At 39.5% G+C, this 21,358-nt stretch overlaps 1 protein-coding gene across 10 annotated transcripts in view; it reads left to right on the forward strand.

Moving 5' to 3' along the window:
• The window catches only part of lrp8 (low density lipoprotein receptor-related protein 8, apolipoprotein e receptor), a 136,676-nt gene that overhangs the window by 58,130 nt on the left and 57,188 nt on the right, over window positions 1-21,358 (forward strand). For 6 of the 10 annotated variants that reach the window (XM_072684324.1, XM_072684330.1, XM_072684328.1 and 3 more), the window contains exon 3: window positions 4,555-4,680. In XM_072684324.1, the coding sequence (XP_072540425.1) occupies window positions 4,555-4,680 (126 nt within the window). The remainder of the gene's footprint in view (window positions 1-4,554; window positions 4,681-21,358) is intronic. The other 4 variants (XM_072684325.1, XM_072684332.1, XM_072684333.1 and 1 more) reach the window with 1 other exon arrangement.

Here is a 21,358-nt window from a genome sequence, read left to right on the forward strand (position 1 = left end):
ATTAATAAAACATGTTTGATCATGTCTATGGCATGTGGCAGATGGCAGAGCAGTCCGTCAAGATACAGAGGAAAGCAAAGGTAATGTGGGTGGGAAAGCAAACCCCTGTGTACTGTGTTCAGGGTAACAGGTTTACCCACAAAGCTGTAACACCCTTTTCATAATTAACATTTATCATCATTTCTAACTCGCTAGGTACGATATAATGATGTATGAATACAGTACATTTTCCAATAGAGTAAAAAACTGAACTGCTGAACTGATTTTTAGCATTTTTAGCATTTAAAATCATAAAATTAGATATGTAATGACCATGTAACAGCCATGAACGTATATGCAGTGCAATAATGAAGTTAACTGCTTTTTAAATTCAAATTTAAGAAGCTTTATTGCTGTTTTAACCATATACAAGTACACAGTGAAGCGAAATAACGTTCTATAAAGCAACACTACACAGACTACATTAATTGCGATTATTTACAAACACAGAACAAAAACAGTACAACAGTACAAATACAAAGCACATAGACACTATAATCAGACAGGGCAGCACTCAGTATTGAATATGTGTATTAGGGATAAAGGTGCACAGATATGTAAGAAATTATGACATATAAGGTATTCTGCTGTTAGCTTATAGTATATCGTCACAGTCAGGGAAAAAAATATTTCTGAAAAATATTTATGGAACAAATAATTCCTACCAATAACAAAAAATAGAATTTTGCTTTCACTGTAAGTATTATACCTCCCACTGATATTGCACACCCCTATGTTATGTTTGTGGATGGATTAGACTTTATTTGTAGCTGAAGAGCAGAGAGAGAAGGGGGTGAAAGTCAGGAAAGTCTAGTCTAGTCTCCACTGGACTGTCTGGGAGTGTGCTTTTGGAATAGCCTTATCCTGTAATGAGTGGCTTCCTCTTATCTCAAATGAGCTCTCAGAAGGAGATAAGGCCAGTCAGTCAGTCAGAGCTGCTGAGCCTCCTCCAAAAGCACATCACTGACCTTTGATCACTTTAAATGAATGGTTATGTGCACACCATAAGCATCCCATACCATTTTGAATCCAAAGAGAGAGGGGATGCACTCTGACTGTCAATCAAACACCTCACTGTCAATAGATTTTGAAATGATGTTTCCAGAATGTTGTTTTTCAAGCTTTGCTTCCCCTGGTTCAATAAGCACTGAGAATTTCACAATAAACCATGGTTTACCGCAAATTGATTTGTAACTTCGAGGCCAGTTTTAATACTTAAAAAAAAATTATGTACTTAGAATTATGTAATTATGTACAAAAATAATTTATGTACTTAAATAGAAACACACACTTTCTAAACAATGTGTACAATTTGTAGGTTTGTCCTGCTTTCTGTTTTCTGGTAATTTAAGGCCCATTCTGTATGGCATTTGTTTCTTGTTGTTAGTTGTTAGTAAAAACCTTTTTGGGAAAAAAAAAGTTTTTTTTAAATACAAAACATGAACAGAAGTAGTCCATGTTAGTAACAAATCATGTATTTATTGAATGTAAGACTGATAACCTTTGATACCCTGGCTGTTTATGTATCTCAAATAAAAAAAAAACCCTTTGCATTAGACGGTAATTAAAGATTGCAATGAAGCCTGGTTGAATACATGCCATCACATCTCTGTTTAGCCCATCGTTAATTGAAGCAAATAATTTACAAAGTCATTAATTGTTTTCACTGCAGTTCATATTCTGTTGAATAGAGAGGCAATTCCGATGTTGTTTATTGTTACTTTTTTTTTGTCTTGTTTTTATGCTTCGAGTATTTTGAACCATTACAATCAGGAGTCCGAGACTTCATCCAAGCACCAGGGCTTCACTGCTTTGAAAGCAGCAGTTCTGCAGCTACTTGGACCTAATACCTTAACTGCACCTAACTCTTGATTCTAGCCTTTCATTTCAGTGGTAGGTTTAGAGAAAATAGTGTGTGGAAATTGAAAGAGTTTGACCTTCAGCTGTAGTTGTGTGGCGAGCAGGCAGCAAGGTCCGTGGCATCGTCGAAGCTGACGTTAAGAGGACACTTAGTGCTGGGTAAACATGGCAGACTAGTCGTCCATCAGTAATCACAGCGACCTCTGAAGTATGGACACTACGAAATTTCAGAGCCTTTTTGTTTACTCACACACAAACATACACACGCTGTTCCAGTAGGTTTTTCCAGGATGGACCCATGCCAATTAAAGTATGTCTTCACTGGAATGGAGAAATTCAACTGCTTACACGACTGTCTGTGTGCATGGCTACACTCTGCACGGAGTGCATTGTAGGCTACTCTGGTGGTCTGAAATATTGAATTTGAATGTGCCTTGTGAATAAAAACACAATGCGGGCCAGCAAATTCATACTTGCTTTCCCGAATTGTTTTTTATAGCATATAGACTGGAATACAGTAAGTCATAGTCAGTGCAGCCACTGCTAAACACAAGCAGGCTCTGCTTTTACACCGGGGGGAATTAAATGAACAAAACCAACACTTCTGCTCATTGGTGTTTTTTAAAACCCTCAACATAAGCGCTATTCCCCCACCAGTCACACCAGCCTCTGTGCACTCTCCAAATCAACAGCATCTGGCCACGCTTCAGGCTACGTTTTCTGCTGTTCTGGATAATTAAAAACATATTGCAGCGCTTGTGCAATCCGGAAGCCTTTTCTTAAGAACAGGGCTAATATGTTGGAGTTGAAAGCGAGGAAGGTAGCGGCTTAGCAAGGTCGTCGTCTGGCTTTGTCCTTGAGATAAGACTGGTGAAGGATCTTTGGTAATTAACAGGGGCTCAATGCTAGCTGACCTCCTCTTTCTGTGGTCTAGAGAAGAATTGAACCCCTAACCCTCCAGTCCTGGTTTCAGAGGGAGATAAGAGGGGATAGGAGTGTGATCTCCGTGCTGCGTTTGAGTGCTAAAGTCTCTGTGCTTGTTTCAGAACGCAGGCGATTGAGAGGGCTTAGACTAAATCCTCTTGTCCTGACGAAAGGCTAAGGCCATGGGATTCGTGGGCCATTCAAGAGAACTTAAGAGCATTTTTTACAGCCACATCTTCAGGGGTGTGAAAATGCAGCAATGCATCGATTTTTGGAATGAATAGGTTATATTCAGTGAAGTTTAATGTTTGGCCTAAATAAATTCTCTTGCTATTTTCAGATACAAAAATTTTAATGTTAAATTCATCTGATTACATTTTTGTATTCAGTGTATTTGTGTACGAATACTTACAAGACCTTTCAAACACCCCTCATGCCTGACTGAATGCTTTTCTAGAGTAGATGAACTAAGTTTTAGGTTAAGTACTCAGTTAACTGTTCAGTGTGCCAGTATCACATTGCGAGAGTTCATTGCTTTAATCTCAGAAAGATTTATGAAACAAAAACTGTTGTCTACTCTAGTTGGTTTAGTTACATGTTGTCTGCTTTAGCTGATGTTGGTTTAGTTGTGTACTCTAGCTAAAGGGTTTAGATGTTGTCTACTCTAGCTGACATTAGTTAGAAGTCTGCTTTAGCTGATGTTGGGTTAGATGTTATCTACTCTAGCTGATGTTTGTTGGATTCAGAAACAGTGGCAATATATTTCACAGATAAATTAACACGTTGACACATCGTCCACCAAGGAGAATGTATCTTGTGTAGAAGACGTTCTTATCAGAATCCATTTTATCGTTTAGCTTTGTTAACTCATTAGCTTCACCATTTTAAAGCTTAATACCACTGCTTACCTAAATTTAGCTCATCCTGCAGTTAAATAGAAAAATTGTTTGTTTTTTACAGGTCCACTGTTGTGTACATCCTTAATAAGTGGTTCTGTTTTTTTTTTTGTTTGTTTGTTTTTACTCACAGTCTTACACACAGGTCTAAATCTCTGTCATGACGGAGTACTCATATATTGCAGCACACACTTCATAGCAGACTTATACACTCTGGCAGACACACTCAAACACCAGTAAGGCTTTATGGATTCACCATAATGTATACCTATGCAGGTGTAATGGCTCCCAGAGGTGTAATCACTCAGTTCAGTGAAAACCTCTTCTCACATACCAGCTTTCTTGCTAGCAAGCAGCAATGAAGCAGTCATTCCCCTGCTAACCTACATTACAGGCCCGGTGTTGAGTTTAGTGTGTGGCAATGTATGAATAAAACTCAACATGAGGGAACAAGACAGTTAAGGAGCACTTAGCCATGTAGCATTTGTCATCTGTAATTTGGAAATCAAGCGTGAGGAAGAGATATGACTTCTACTGTACAAGTTTCTTCCACTTTCTCACTTTAGCTCGGGACAGCTATTGTCAAGGGAATGTAGCATTCTCTCGACCAGTGAGTTTGTGAAGTGTTTCAATTTTCCTGAGGTTAAAGAACCCACAGAGTGGATTATCTAAAAAAAATGTGGAAACATGGTGCATAATGGAGGATAGAAATCCCTCTTTTTTTCTAACTTATTATGTATTGTGCCGTGATTCTGTGAGTTTGGCAGCGGAGAAATGTTGCTATTATTGATCATGTTCTTATATCCCTCTTCTTTGTTTTTTTTTTCTTTTGGAGCAGCGAAAAAGACATGTGCTACGACAGACTTTGCCTGTAAGAACGGACAGTGTGTGCCAGCTCGCTGGAGATGTGATGGGGAGCCTGAGTGTCCAGATGGATCTGACGAAGCTGACTCTACCTGCAGTAAGTGATGTAAATGTGGGAGTATGTATATGAGTGCATGTAATAAGGTGTTTTTTTTTTAAACCTTAACCTTAACCTTTAATAAGGTGTTGCAGAAAGAATACTGCAAAGAATACTGTGCAGGAGTGATTTGAGAGTACTGCTATTTTAGACAGAAAACATTTAATTAGGAATTTTCTTTCTAGTTGAAGTTTTACATTTTTTGGTCTTTGTAACATTTTGCAGTGTTGACATAAAATTTTTCATTAACAGGCAAATCTACCATCTAAAACCCTATTTTGGTATTAAAACATGACGGTAGGCAAAACAGAAGGGTTACTGTTTTTTTGTACCTTTTTCTGATTTTGATTTACAGAGACTGATATTAAATAAATAGGTGCCAAAAAGTTGTTAAATACTTTAAATTGTACCTTAATTTTGACTTACTATGATAAGACATGAGCTCATCCTCTCTAAAAATTATTTATTTATTAAAAATATATATAAATTATATTTTATTATATTATAATTTAAGAGATGTACATGAAACAGATATTTCTATTGCACTTGTGTTAATTCCAGAGTTTCATTTGCATGATAGTCTTTTGTAGATAACCAACTAAATGGAACACACCACTAACACAGTGTGTCTATAGACTATTGAGCTGTGAAAGCTGTATAAAGAAGCTTAAATATGTTCTGTTAAAGGATCAGTAAGTAACCAGAATGCCTTGGTATTTCAAAAGCTTCATTATGGCTCAGTGGAACTTGTTATATTGTACATTGAAATATACTACTGTATATTGGGCCACAGAGGGTTCTGAGTGTAACATATGATGGTCTGTAGAGCTATAGACTATTAGCATAAGTCTATCCTTTGTTTGGCCGAGGCAAAACTAACGTGTGTGGTCTGCAGAGCTCTGTTGCTCCTCTGAATCAGGGCTATTATCAGCACTGGACAGCACTCTTCTTTATGGTGCTTGGCTTGCACAGAGTCTGCTTATTGTGTTGTGTTCTGCCTGTAATTGGTGTTGGCAGTTCTCTTTCCCTTCCAAAAATGGAGCATGCTCACTCATCTTTGAAGAGAGGAAATCATTGTCTAATCACATTCCAGTTCCTACTAGACTGAATCACATTTTTGCACCTTTGTTGCGTTCCACTGACTTTGACATGGCTGATGCTTGATTAGGGAGCCAGAAGGACGACTTCTCAAACTTCTGTATAAATGCAGACTTCTGCTTCAGGAGCTGGAAGATGCAATTCAGAAAGGCTGGCCAGGCGTTAGCAATACACTCTTATCTTGCCCAGTGATCCTGAGCAGATATGAAGGCATGTGAACCAAAGATTTTCTTCATTTCTGTTTCAGTGCATAGATACAGTATAATCACGTGGCTTAAAACAGCACATTATTTAGATGAGGCTGATGGAGCTGACACCTGCATACTTAAGGGCACATAGGTTATCTTGAATGTTTGCCCTACCAACAATGATGCCTTATGGTATTGACCTCTGCAGCCAGACATCAGGGCATGCACAGGCATCCTGAAGAGTGTTTCAGATGTGTGTAGGTTTGGGTTTAAGAGCTATTGCTCATGTGTTTGTTTTGGATGTCTCTGTCCCCCAGAAACCATTCACCCAATGTTCGGATCAAATGCTTGGTGGCAAAATGAACACAAACTTCTCATGCACACACACACACACACACACACACACACACAAACACACACAAAATAAAGGCAAGTCCAAGGTCACTACTTTTAGATGGCTGTGTGCGCACTGGCTAAACATGTTCCTCAATCTTTGTGGTCCCTGTGTTAGATTGCTTTTGAAAATTGCTCTTAGCTTTGTTCAGGCATGGCTTGCTTCACAACCAGTTGATACTATGACCTAGTCTCAGTCCTCTGGGTCCTTTCATATAGGTTATTGTACTTCACACATAGTCTTGTTAGTAATTTTCACAAAATCCACTCCAAATGTTTCTCACTCTGTGGTAATGGAGAATTGACTGACTGCTGTGGCGGTACAGCAGACTATCACGCTGTGCTCAGCCCGGTAATAACAGGTGAATAATGGTGAAAAATGACTGCAGCTTAGCGGCGGTGCTGCGTGCCATCAATGTCTTGATCAATAGGGATGGTAGCAGAGTCATTATGGTTGCATTAAAAAGTAATAAACAGTTGCGTATGTACATGACTTGGGCGCTTATACAAAACCAAGAGCCCGTATGGGTCATGTGGCAGCATAATTATGAATAATGAAATAGAGGTCCTACCTCAATTGTACGCTAATTTGTCAGTGTGATTAAAATAATGCATGGAAATGCAATTTGCTCTGACTCCCACAAGCATGTTTTCTTTATGTATGTGTCTGTGCTGTGTGAGTGTGAGTATTAACAGGAAATGCCAGTGTTCGGTGCTTTTGGGACAGTTTGGGGGGACTACATAAGCTGTGCATGTGACTGCTTACCCCGTATTAACTTTACACCAGATACATTGTTGTTTAGAAATACTGAGCCTGTGCACACACTCCCATTTTAATAACTCATGGCTTGTTCTTTCCATTATCTCACTATAGCAGACCATTTGTTTTACTGCTATTTTGTTATCTATCGTGCTATCCTGAGTCGACCAGAGAAGGATGGGTCCCTCTTTTGAGTCATTGGTTCCTTTAATGATTTCTTCCTCTTGTTCTGAGGGATTTTTTCCTTGCCACTGTTGCTATTTGTTTTCTCACTTGGGACTTGGATCTGGATCTATCTAAAACTACTTAAAATATTTTTTAATTGAATCATATAAGATCATGCTGTACACACAACACAATACATGTACAGCGTTTTTTAGAAATGTTGTGTGTATGTGTAAAAAGTAAAGCTTCTTAAAGTTCTGTATACATATTTAGCACTTTTGCTGTAGGATTTCTATTAGTTTCGATGTCAGGAAATGATGCAAAATGGGAGAAATGCAGAAATGCTTTCTGCAAAACAAGACAGTTTCATATTTTTCATGGCTCTGAACTTGAGATTCTGCTGTTTTCAGAGAATATCTCCATGTTTTAACGAGCTACAATTGAAAAACAATGTAATATTAAAATATAAAGACATAATTAATTGTGATAATTGCAACTTCCAAGGGTTAACACAGGTTGCCTGACTCCAGCTAATGAAGGTCATATAGCTACTTGTTAGTAATTGTCCTACTTCCACACCAAGCTCTTTAAGCAGTTGAAGTTCACTCATTATTGTTTTGTACCTCCTGTGATTTTAGATGTGTAATATAGTTACTCTTCTCTGATGAGTGTCCAGTTCGCCTTTGACACAGAGGTCAAACGTCTCATTTGGGGTTCCTGCATGCTTACTTTACTGCCCATGCTTGTTTGTACATGCAGAATGCACACAGCAAAGTCATTGGCATTCCACGTTCCTCCGAGATCTCTGCTTCTATCTCGTTATCTCCAATCAAGGTCAGGTCAGAGGTACTGGTTCTCCCAAGTTTCTTTCAAAGACTAATCAAGTGTTTTTCTGAGTTACGTCAGTTTCAGATCCCTTTTCATTTCTATCCTGTTCAGCTTTGATTACTTTGCAATTAACACTCCTCCCTTCCTTCTCCACGACCCTCTGAAACGTATCCGTCTCCATCTCTGATCCCCAGTCAGTTAAGTAATGCATCTGATTGAATTGATTTTCTTCGTAAGGAATCAATGGCTTTGCCCAAGAGACTCCTTCGATCAGATTAAAGCAAAGGCAGCAGACGCTGCATCAGGAACCCTAGTCATTACTAAATTTCAGAGTGAAATGCTTTCAGAGAATATTTTTTGGGGGGGCAGAGGAAGGCAAGTTGGCCTCGTTAGCGTTACCGCAGCAAAGAAACCTCTACATACACTTTGTGGTACAAAGAAGACACTGCTGACCTTGAAAAGCCAAGCATTTATCTTTGGTAATTTAACAAACAGTTCCTGTCGCTTCATGCCTCAAGCCAGAAAAAATGCATGTGCTGGTCTGCTCAGCAAAAAATATGAAACCTGTAAATAATTCATGCTCCTGTACGCCGTGCCAACAATGTAAGGGCATAATGGATTGTTTATGATCGGTTTATGGAATTGGTACAATGTGAACATGCTAATAATGTCAGCATTATCTACCACGATAATAATGCTAATTTCTGATAGCTGCCAAACACGAACATTTTACATTTACAATAGCTCCCCAGGTCATATCTTCATTACTTTGTACAAAAAGCTTTTTCATTGACTGTTATAAAGATTTGATTTAAAAATCCTGTTTCTGAATATTAGAGAAGGTTCTTAGCCTGGGGTGTCGCTGTGGATTCATTCCAACAAAATGATGGCACAACCTGATCAGAATCCACCTGATTAAACAAGTGGATTCTGGCATGCATGGGCTTGTTTGGAATAAAAAAAAAACCATTCAGCTGGCCCTTTTCTGACTGAAAAAAATTAGCCTCATGCATTTCTTCTCTAATATGTGGTTACACATCCGTTTGCCTAAATGGCCACGCCAATCCTGTCAGAGAAGGATTACACCAGTCTCCTGAGATTATTCAAGCAGACACAACACCAACACTCATTCCAGGCTGATGACTGCAGGGTGTCTGCGTTTGACCGGTTCAACAGACATGATGGAACACTGTGACACTTTTGAGTGACCAGAAAAAAAATCACCAGACCTCAGACTGAACACTTTTACTGGCATGACTTTCAAGAAGATTGTTATCCATCACAAGAAAAAAAATCTGTGCAGTGACTGTGCAACACCAGTTACTGTACATTTTAGAACACAAAACATTTTAACTGAAACTGTTTGAGTACAGTCAAACCAGTCCACCATAAACTTTTATGTTGCTTAAAGGACTTCAAATCACTGGTATTACAGACGTAGAGCGTGATACCATGGACTGCTGTACAATTGACACATTATTGGTAATCAAGCAATCAAACAGCAAATAGCTCAGTTTTAGGTAAATAAACACGTTAGTACTTTAGTGTAAGACCCTGAAATAGGAATTGTTCAGTCCTGAGAATTGTGCCCTTTTGACAGATCAGGCTATATGAAATATAAGCTCGTACTCATTCAGAAGACAAAAGCCTGAGTCTATTATACAGTAACTTTGCATAGTAGTTTTGTTACTTAATTATTTTGGTATTAGGCAGAAATCCAGTTAGATGCACCGGACGGGTTCAATTTCATGCTTCAGGCAGCGGTTCCCTAAAGTAATTTCCCATGTGGCCGCGCTCCGCCAGAATTCTGTGGCCTGCAGGCGCTCGACCAGTTCCCCGGCTGTCCTCTCCTGTCCTGCCGTACAGTGTAGAGGTGTCAGTGCTGCCTGATTGTTTCTTAGCCACGTGGCCGGGGCGAGCCGTTTTAATTTCACTCCCATCAGAGCTGGTTTCCCTCACTATCTGACTGAGCTCAAACAGCAGAGTTCATCTGCTGACTACAAGAAGTTTCCTGCTCTGCCAGCACCCATGCTTTTCTGAGTACATCCTTTTTGCCTGACTTGTCTCTTTCTTCTCATGCATGCAGGAGCGTTAAGTAGAAGAGTGCTAAGTACAAAGTGTTAGCATGTCTTGCATGACAGGAAGCACACAATTAGTATTTTGTGACAAACATCAAAGTGAAAGTTGCGAAGACACTCTCGACTACTGAGGTTGTTAGAGACGACTAATTAAGACTTTCACTTGTTTGTTTGTGTGCTTTTAAGACTTGCACTGTAATTATGAATGGATTTAAGTGACTGAGCTATACTAAGCCTTTTGATTTTTTTTTTTTGTTGTTCTTGCTTTTGCTGCAGCGTCCCATGAGGACTGATGAGTGCTATCAAAGTGACTGGGCTTGCTGAGAAGTGCTCAGCGGGTTGGGAATGAGCTGCTGCTGTTGTGGGAAGCACTGCTGGATTGGGTCAGAGGCCACTGTTCCTTAGAGGCAGAATTAATTGACAGAAGGCCCAGAGACACGCATTCTCTTTCACTCTGCTTAGACCTCTTAGTGCTTGGCTATCCGGTAGAGTCTAGACATAGAGAGGGCATATGTCTGTGTGTGTGTGTGTGTGTGTGTGTGTGTGTGTGTGTGTGTGTGTGTGTGTGTGTGTGTGTGTGTTTTGTTAGTGGGGTTGAATTGATTTTTGTGTGTGTGTGTTCGAGTGGTTTTGTGGTTAAAGATCATGAATAATTTAACTGGGATCTCTGTTTAATGTCACCTCTAGAAGTTTGGATGAAAAGGCAACAGAACACCCAGAGACAAGAGGAACTTTTTGAAGCCTCTTGAGGCTTTAATATGTGGAGTATTCATTCCACTGCTAGATTGATTTGACGAGTAATTGACGGCATGCTTTGCTGTATTGCACTGGGCACAACTTGGATGGAAGAGATGGATCTTAGATGCCTATCTGGCCTAACAAGCGATTTCAAAGCATTTCTGCTATGATTCCATCAATTTCATTTTTACACTCAATTAGTGACCCCTGATCTTCCTGTTTGCTATTGATCCACGGTCAATGGCCTTAGGCCAGTGCTAGATCCTGCTACTCCCTCCACCTCTTACTGGCTTTGCTTTACAAGGGCATTACAGGAGATTGCTCATGCTTTGCTCATGCTCTTGCTTTGTACAGATATTATGTTACATTGGTCTAGTATTATGGTCATACTTTGAAGCAGCTTAAGGACTGCAATTATGACATTGCCTTTTTCTCAAAGTTAAAATGGTCCAATAGGAGTAGTCCAAATGGCTTAAAACAATGTCACATTTACTTACAGTGCAAGTTAGGGATAATTTTTCTTTTTATATAATGTTACTGTCTCATGGACCTCCCCTGTGACTTACTTACTTGCTACTTTGCTCTCTCACATTTAGCAGGCAAAACTTTCTACAGAAGGGCTCGCTGTTAGTATTAGAATAGCTTCTGATGTGTGCCATCTTATCCAGAGCGACTTAAAAAAGTGCTTCACTGTTTACTCAGCTATTCTCTTAGATACCTAAATACAAAAGTCAGTATGGATACCAGAACACTCAACATACACTACACTTTATACTCTTGGAAGAAGTAGGTCTTCCGTCTGCATTTGAAGGCAGCAAGTGACTTTGCAGTTTGGACAACCAGGGGAAGAAAAATTGCTTGTCTTCTGTGGATCTTAAAGGATGGTGCACTGATTTTTTTTTAATTAATGAATTGTGAATTGCCTATTGTAATTGTAACTGCTGCCTGACATTGTCCCCAGGGGAATGTTTACAGTGTAGTTCACGGTTTAAGTAAGTCTTCTTTGTCCAAAACAATGCCATTATCGATGGCATTGATTTGAAGAAAAAAAAAACTAGCTAAACGGTAGAATCAAAGAGTGTTTTTTATAGTAACCAGAAAAGAGTTTCAGTTGGTGCGCAGCTGCATGTCTGTTTGACACATTTCCGGACAAAACACAAACAGCCATGGCACACCAACCCAGCATTTGTTTTTGTTCATGTTCGTCTGGTCAGTGTGCTCTGGCCTTAAAACATATTTCACTGTCACATCACCTGTATATGCACCATAACACATGAAGTAAATTAGCCTGCTGGAGAGAGGTTGCCCTCCTCATTACACAAGCCTTTGCTCTCTGATGAGATGCCCTCTGAAGACTTCAAAGAGGGGAGAACAGAGCTTAACTCTTCTATTAAAATATCACAGGGAAGGGTTTGCAGCAGATTACAGCCTACAAAGGATGTGCTTGCCTCCATTAATTCATGGCAGATATACATAATCCCAATAAGATTAGGGGACTTTGAAGAGCGTTTCGTCCACACGTGTGCACAAATTTACCAAGAGGTTTGTTAATTATTAATGAGTCATCAGCTGTGTCATTCACAAAATCAGACCTCAGTGTTCTACTAATTTAATTCCTGCTCTGATTTAACTTAAGTAATGGTATTCCCTGCTCACTCATGCAACTCGCTGCTCTAGTTTTCACAGCCGTGTAAAATGGGGATTCCTCCATCTAGTCCCAGTGAATAATATATTAATGATGCCATGCTACATTAACCAATCATTGCACGTGTAGGAGGCACACACGACTGGACATTGTTCTGAACAGTATGGCTAAATCTTTTTGGTAGCTGCAATGTATTTCCTATCAGCTGCCCTGCAAACCATGTCCAATAAAAAGGAATATAAACATGCACACTCATTTTATATTTCCAGATGCAGACATTGATAAACAAGACAGTCCTCAGGCTGCACACTTTAGAATTAGGTTTTGATCAATTTGAGACTTGACTGCAGCTGCCCTGTTGACATCAAAGTGGAAGATTGGGTCTCTTAGCAAGTAGCCCTTTGGCAGAGAATGAAGAGACAGAACGTAGTCAGAGTGTCAAGGGACGAGGAATTGCCCAGCACAGAGCACAACAACGTTTACTACGGTGCTTTGATGTAGAGAGGGGGATATATTTTGAAAGAATTAGGCCTTAAGGGACTGGGCCATACTGCTTGATCCATATGAGAGGGGTGACTCTTGAGGGATTTAATAAGGCAGGGATTTGTGTTTATAAACAGAACATGAGGGACAGTGACACTCAATCGAAGTTGAGTTGTTAGACTTGCAAATCTTGACCGTTTGATTAATGTGGCATGAACTATGGACATTTCTGAGAGAGAAAAAAGGTCAGCGTTCTATATGTGCTTGTAACAGCAATTTAGGCAGCTGTGCTACTTTACCCCAGAGGTTGCAATCAGTTTTCAGTTGACTTGTTTAGTAGTTTACAGTATTACAGCTCACAGACCCCCACAAACATGTTAAAAATAAAGGCAGGTTAAATTTGTACTTCTGATGGTTATTAGTATGTTTGAAACGTATGTTGTGACAATGACATAAATATTCTGCAATTTTAGAGAATAGCTTTTTAAGAATGGCTAGAATTCCTAAATCCTTGAATTTTTTAGTAATTACATATCAAAAAGCATATCATTGCAAACTGGTTGAGCTGGAATTCTGATATTTCATTGCACAAAGGTGACTGCAGGATATAATAGGTTGTATTCCAATATTCTACTACTCTGTAATCAGCAGCTATTTGCTGGTCATTACATTGCTTCTTTCATTGTAATAAGAACAATAAGGGTGTAAAACTGTGCAAAAAGTGCTACAGCAAGTTTCCCATAATTTTAACTTGAAATCAGGCTTGTTGAAGTCTGTTCTGGTTGGCTGTAGTCTAAGGGTACATCAACTCACTAACAAATGTTTCTTGCGCTAACTAGGAAAGGTTCATAACGCACATGAACTGTGGATTATTTGCCTAGAGTTTAACAATAACAGTGTGGAATAGAGTTTTACTGCCACTGTGACTTTATACAGTAATAATTCCCTAATTACATCTGCAGTGAAAACACTGAGCAACTGTCGGTCACTTGAACAGAGCATCTCAAGAGCCAATAGGCAACACATCAAGACAGTGATACAGACAGATCTACAGCTGCATCCCTCAGGTGTGTGAGTGGAGAGCATTGTTATATTAGTGTGAAGCGTGGGAGCCTCATATAGACACAGGCTGAGCATAAAAAGGAGAAATCTTCAAGTATGTCAAGCAGAATGATGGACTTCACTGTTAACTTAAAAAAAACATTTAAATGCAAATCTGCAATCACATGTGGTTCCATAGAGCCTAAAGGGTTAAATACATATTTTAAATACTTTGCTTCTCTGTAAAGAAATATTTAGTTATGAATTATTATTATTATTGATATTTGTTTTGAGCCACTGTGTAATTCTTCAAGCTACAGTTAAGTGGCAGCATCTTGTATTAATACGGCTACAGGACTGCACCTGCTAAAACTCACATGTTAAACATGCTCATAGTGAAACTAATGCCAATGCAAGGTGGTGTTTTGTCAGCTACTGACTAGGGCTTTGGTTTTTAATCTTTCTGGTTCTCTTTGGAAATAATCCTATTTGCCTTCTCATCATTAAGATTCCCTTCAGGATGACAGGTCAGTGGAGGGCAGCTGGAGAGCTAGAGAATGGGTAATTAAAGCAAGCCTAAGTACATTGATTAGAGCGTATAGAATTCCTTGTGTGTGTGTGTGTGTGTGTGTGTGTGCACAAACGCTTGCTTGAGCAGACATGAATGCAGGCCCGCAAGGGGCTTATTTATCTGACTGTTCACATGTGATCGGTGTGTATCCTATGTGTGTTAGTAGGCTATTCCCTCAGGTGGCTGTCCAGTACCTCCCAGCCTTAAATCTGCCTCTAAATCCTTTTGCTCTCCATCTCTCATTATGACCTGAATCTGACCTCTCTCATTTTCTCTGTCTCTCTCTGTCTGTCTGTCTGTGTGTGTGTGTGTGTGTGTGTGAGTGTATGTCTGTGTCTTTCTCTCTCCATATCTCTCTCTCTCTCTCTCGGTCTCTCTCTTATCCTTCCTCTCCCTCTCTCTCTCTTTCTGTGAGAGCTAATGAAGCTGTAAATCTGGCCAATGCCGGTATGTGGCATTTATGTTGCATCAGCACTAACGCACTCTCGTGTGTCATGTGACCCACTCCAACTGCTCTTCACCTCCCTCGGTGTGCAGACATGTCCACACACTCCGCACATCCCTCTCTCTCACGGTGCTCTTTGTTCTCATTTTCCCCACCACAGGGAGTTCTTCCACCCCTCACCACAAGGAGCTCTCTCCCGTTGATTCTGTAGGAGAAACGATTGCGGTTATGATATTTAACAAATCACAGACGGTCACAATCTGAGCAATAAAAATAAATCTGCTGCATATTCCAACCTTGCATATAAGGGAACCACTGCCTTTTATTTTATTAATGTTGCCTGTTTTATTTTCACATCACAGAGCAGCCATGCCTTTCTTATTCTCATTCGAGAGCACACCCTGTATTACAGTATCCTTTATTCAAACCAGTCGAGTAGGTTATCTAATGAATCAGACTGTAATATAAATGAATAAAAGGAAAGCAGTTATGGCACTATCCCAAGCTGTAGTTTATTGTGCATGGTTTAAAGCATTGATCCTTCATCTCATCCTTTATCTTTTCCTGCCTTGCTGTCTTTTTTTTTATTTTATTTCATTTTTTTAAAGCTTTGTTCATCTTACTGCCGTCCTTCTTAGCACTCTTTGTGCACTCTTTCTTTGTGTGCTCTCTCTCTCTCTCTCTCTCTCTCTCTCTCTCTCTCTGCACTCTTTTTCTTTGTATTCTCTGAGACTTGTGCCCCAACAGGTTAAATGTTACATTTTTCAGCAGCGGGCAGGTTTTATTAATATAAATGGAGGCTTGCCTCATGTTTTACTGAGCAGGTTGTCCTATGTGATTAAAGGTTTATACCACATAGAGAGGCGCATCCACATGGTGCATTCATCTTCCATCCTGGGCCATTTATTAGTTGTTGTTTTAACACTTATCTTCTCTTTATTACCATCACATCTTCCCAAGCATAACTGATGACTTTTTTATTGTTAGACTTACTTTTCCTCATCTAAACACACTGGGTCACAAAAAGTTCCTGACTGATGAACTGGTTTATTCCTTAGGCTATTTTTCCTTTTTTATTGTCCCTGCTTGAGCAAGGCAGCTCATTAACTGTATATGTGGAGATTATTGGTCTTAAATTGTAAGTTCTAAAATAATAATAATAAAAAAAAAAAAAAAACAATCAAGGTCCAAATTTAAACCCCGGGGTGATTGCTCTGTTAGTGTGGTTCCTTAGAACGCTGATCTATCAACGCTGCCTTTCAAACTCTGGTGCACACAAGCAGGCCTTTGCCTAGGCGAACTCTGGTGCATTTCATGACGAAGTATGATGAACCAAAGGCATCTAAACAAACCACAAGCAGAGTTGTGCACGAGCATAGGATCACTCCTGCCCAAGAAATCTAGTAGAGACCCTGCCCGCTCACATGTTAGTCTTTGTGCAGACCTGACTTGTTTCTGTGCTTCTTCTGTCTGATGCTTTAGTCTAGTGTGGCTGTGTCCCGAACCACATACTTCCACACTGCACAGTGTTTCAAAACTAGTCACCATTAGAAGGATGTGTGTTCTGATGAAGCTACAGTAACGGTTTAACGTACATTGTTCTGTGAACAAATTAGAATGTGTACATTATCAAAATCATAGATTTTTACTGATGTTAATGCAATTTAATAAGCAGGTTTATGGATACAAGGGTTAGTTTTAGTTTTGTCCCAATAGTTATTGCGTGGATCACCTAGGACCCAAAAACACACCTGCCTTGCAGCCTCTACTCATCATACGTGCGTCATACATTAAAACTTAAGTAAAATTTTCTTGCTTTGTCCTGAACTAAGGGAACCTAACTGCAAGTATAAACACAGCCATAGTCTGCTCATGGCACAGGCGTTTAACCAGTATGATACTGCAGAACCATATAACTGCTGAATAATCCTTCTCTATCCACCCAAACACTATCGACTGTGCATTGATTTTCTGAGTTGGGATTAATTGAAATGCTGCAGAGAGTCTGAGCTCTAGCTGTAAGAGTATATGCAGAAGCCAGTGGCTCTAGTTCAGGCTCCTTTTTGGATAAGAGCGTAAAATGATGACATCCTCTGCGCATATTCTTCAGCATGTGACCGGGATTAATAACTCCTGTTATTAGTAGCCCTCATTGTTTATCATTGTTAAGTCAACGCGCAGTTTGATTATCATAGAATTAGCCTGCCAGGCTAAGGGCACAATCAATCACCTCCAGCGTAAGCTGTTCACCGCAGCTAAGCAGTGCACATGAAGTTCTGAGCCTGCGTTATGTTAAACATGTTAAGCTATGTTTCTCTCTCCCTCCCCTCTCTCAGCAGAGCAGCATTAGGGAGGTACTTAATCAAAAGCGCATTAGCATATTATACAGGCATCCCATCTTATCGTTGTCTTGCCCCACTGCAGGAACGTGGCCAGAATACCAGAAACATGCCTTCATTCCCACTAATGGGATCTGTGACTGAGGTCTCTGGATAGACAGATAGCAGCATGCTGGAGGATAATACACACACACATTCACACACACATTTGCTATCCAGTCCTACACGGTCGTGTTAAAATGAGAATGTCCTACTGACAATCCGTAAATAGACCATGGCTCTTAGTTCAGTGGAACAAGTGTGGCAATCAATACAGTGAGACAGTAGTTGATGATAGTGATTCCCCACTGTGCCCGGTTATGCAGCCTTGTATACAGTACTGAGGGTGGGATTTCTTTATGGTCTCTCTGGTTGTTTGATTCCAGTTTACTCAGACTGTCTTTGGGACAAATAAAATATTCAACCTTTACAAAGCTCCATGCACTTGATGTGTAGTAAGGGTAGCCCACTGACATAGTAATAATAAACATGATAAACAAGTATATGTATATGTGTGTAGCTGTGATTTACGTTTGACACTAGCCCTATTTAGGCATGGTATAATTTTGTTTGTCCTCCTCCTCCTCTGATAAAATTATAGGCTGAAATAAGACGGTTTGGCGTTGCCATCAGCGGCCGGAGTCTGAGAGAGCACAATTGATCTTTGGCAAGCATTGCTACTAGTAGAGGGAGTTACGAATGGGTGGCTTAATTTGCAATACAACATTGGGAGAAAAGGGGGGAAATTTGACACCAAATGGAAAAATAAATTCAGTATTTTACAGATATTATTAAACAGTTGCAGGATTGTAAAACAAATATTTAATCACAGTGTGAAATCAAAAGTTTTTTTGAAATAAAAGCGGGTGTTCCTATTTAAAAGCGGGTTTTGACTATTTAGATGTGAATGTTGTAAATGTGATCATGTGACCACATAATGCAACCATACAGGCATTAGAAACTCACTCATCCTGTGCTAATTTTACTGCCATCCATATACAAGGGTTTTATCGCTGAGGAGACTTTTTATTACAGACGTCCCCCTGCTAAACTCCAATTCAAATAGGTCTTATGCTGAGAAACTGAAGAAAAGGCAGTAAACCTGTGGTGTTTCAGATATAATAACTTTCATTACTCACAACGAATATGCTGAAGGTCCTGCTGATCCTGCCTCTACATTTTTAGACTGGATCATTGAATCAGAAAGGCTTTCCAGAAAGATGTCAATAAATACATCGATACTCGTCCTGTCTACCAGGCTTAGTGTCAGCTTTCTTATAAAGAGATATCCAGCTCAAAGTTCCTCTGGTATCTACTTAGAGCAGCACTGACCTTCATAAGGACTACCTACTAAACTTAACTTCCTGCAGGTAGCATTTTCATCTCCTCTTCTGACAGGATCAGGACACGCTCCTGTAAAGACCCAGATAGGAACTGATGAAATGTTTTACCAGTGCCCCCTGTGCCCTGGGTTGGCTTTTAACTAACAGTGATTATTGAGGGTGAAGTTTGTGGTCATATTAGTGTTACATTATAGGGTTCTGACAGTTTAGAGTTCATGGTGGCAGCCTACAGGCTGTTAGTGCTAGCATTGTAGATTTTATTATTTGAGCAGATTCATTTACCTAGTATTTACCTAAATATAAATTGTGTATATGGCATGCATGAGCTGGAACTCAGCTCATACCTTGTAAGTGATGCTTTTAACCCCACCCCACCCCCCCATTCAATCTGTAGCTATGAAATCAGCCTCTTAAATGTTATTTGTTAAAAGTGTCTCTCTAATATGATCTGGTGCAGGGAAGTAATGATTTCTGTTGGCTTATCCATGTGCATCTCTAAAATTTCATTTCCACAGCCGCTATTAACCACATTCCATCAGTACCCAGATGACGGTGATTTGTATTATTAGATAAATATGATAATCTAATAACCTCCCGCTTTCTCTGGTCTTCTCATAACTTTATTCCCTGAGGAAGAATTGAGCTGAGGACAGAATGAGTTTGACTGGGTGCTAGATTAGACTGTAGCCAGTGCAAGCACATTTTGGATCTATCAACAGAACTTTATTCTTCCTTTGGAATGTGATGCTTTCCATGTGAAATGATCTGTAGAGATGTGCAGTTATAGCAGTATCCCTCCTTTCTGAGACAAAGAGAAATGGCTGCATCAGAATGTTTTCATTTTTTTGTCATTTGTAATTTAGAGATGTTTTTTAGTTGGAGAATCATGGGTGCATAAGCAAAACCAGTTTGCTGTGCGAGACAGGCTAAGGCTGTTTCAAAGCGCATCACTTTCACACCTGCTAGCCATCCCTTTTCATTCAGCGCTGAACTCTGGCCCTTCCGCTGCCGGAGGCGTCTTTTTTCCAATTACACGTGCTAACCTCCTTTATCCATCTGTCACATAGAGCAGTGAGATGCTTGCTGGAGGGTCCAAGTCTTACTGTAGAGTTCCATGCTGTGAGAGAACCTTCAAACCCAGGGTAGGTAGAGTAGTAATTATAGTCGAAGAGTGGAAGCAGTGGTTTAACTGCTGTTTGGGTAACACTTCATTTTAATGGTCTCTTATCTTAAAAAGAAATGTTTCTAAACAATTTTTGACTTAAACAGACACTTCTGTAAAAGGTTTGGTTTTTATAAACAGTGATTTTATTCAGTCATAGATTTAGCTTTTGGACAAAGATGAAAGGCTCTCTGTTTTATGTCATGTTTACTGATTTGAGCCCATTTTACTACTGACTACAATGTCAGAGTTGACAAAAAGAAAGTTAGAGCTACTATGTCACATTAGCTACCAGTTACACTAACACAGCTGCACAGCCTATACTGTAAAGCCTGTCTGGGTCTTGTATAGTCAAATAATGCTGCATTTACAGTATATGACTAATGCAGCTGTCTGCACAACATCTTATCAGGAGTTTTTGAGTTTTACCGTCAGCCACAGCAGTGAAATAAAGTGGATGAAAGCTCATTGTTGAAGTTGAGGATTCGCCAGCAATTGAGAAAGCAAGATGTTACAAAACACTGAAAAACATGAGTGTTCACAACACATGCAGTAGAACGTCAAAGACTGTTCATGTTCAGTGTTTCACTGAAAATATAATCGCAGATGATGTTTCTGTTCCACCTTAAATGATGCAGCTCTTGTATATTTAGGCACCTCTATATATGTATATACAGCAGTTGCACTTCACATTTAAGGTGAAGGAGAAAATCTGAATAAGAAGACTCAACTGGTCGGTACTACTATGGACACCAGGCATGATTTAGATTATTTGCATAAATTACAATGCTATTTTTCATCATAATTCACATTTTGTCATCATGAATTAAAATGTTTTAAAGAACATTTATCAACACATTGTTGTTGCCATTGACATATTTGTTTACCTTTTTGTCATTATTATATAGGAGGAGATTAATTTTGAAAAGGGCAATATATGACATTAATTGGTGCAGAGCCTTAAGAATTTTTCACGCTCATCGGTTTACAATGTTAAGGTTCTCAAAAGTGTTTTTTTTACCTTAGCACCACTCAAAAGACCATTTTTGGCCCCTTCATTTCTAATAGTGTACTCTAGGTGCATTGCACGCTCAACTGACTAAGTGACACTGAATATCCACCTGATCCCACTTTACTTTTTCCCCACCACTCCAAAACCAAAAAACTGTTTATCAGCCGAAGTTTGCAACAAACTGTGACGATTGATATAAAACAGGGCCGTTGTTTATACTAGATTGATGACATGTTTAGGTGGCGTTTAGTCTTCAGTCTAGCATAAAAGTCTAGTTAAAAGACCTGCAAGGCAGTTATTTAACAATGGTTGAAGTTAGTTCTATCTGAATAGCCTTGTGGGTTACGGTA

This window comes from Salminus brasiliensis, chromosome 7 (genome assembly GCF_030463535.1).
Source record: "Salminus brasiliensis chromosome 7, fSalBra1.hap2, whole genome shotgun sequence".
Classification (NCBI taxonomy): domain Eukaryota; kingdom Metazoa; phylum Chordata; class Actinopteri; order Characiformes; family Bryconidae; genus Salminus; species Salminus brasiliensis.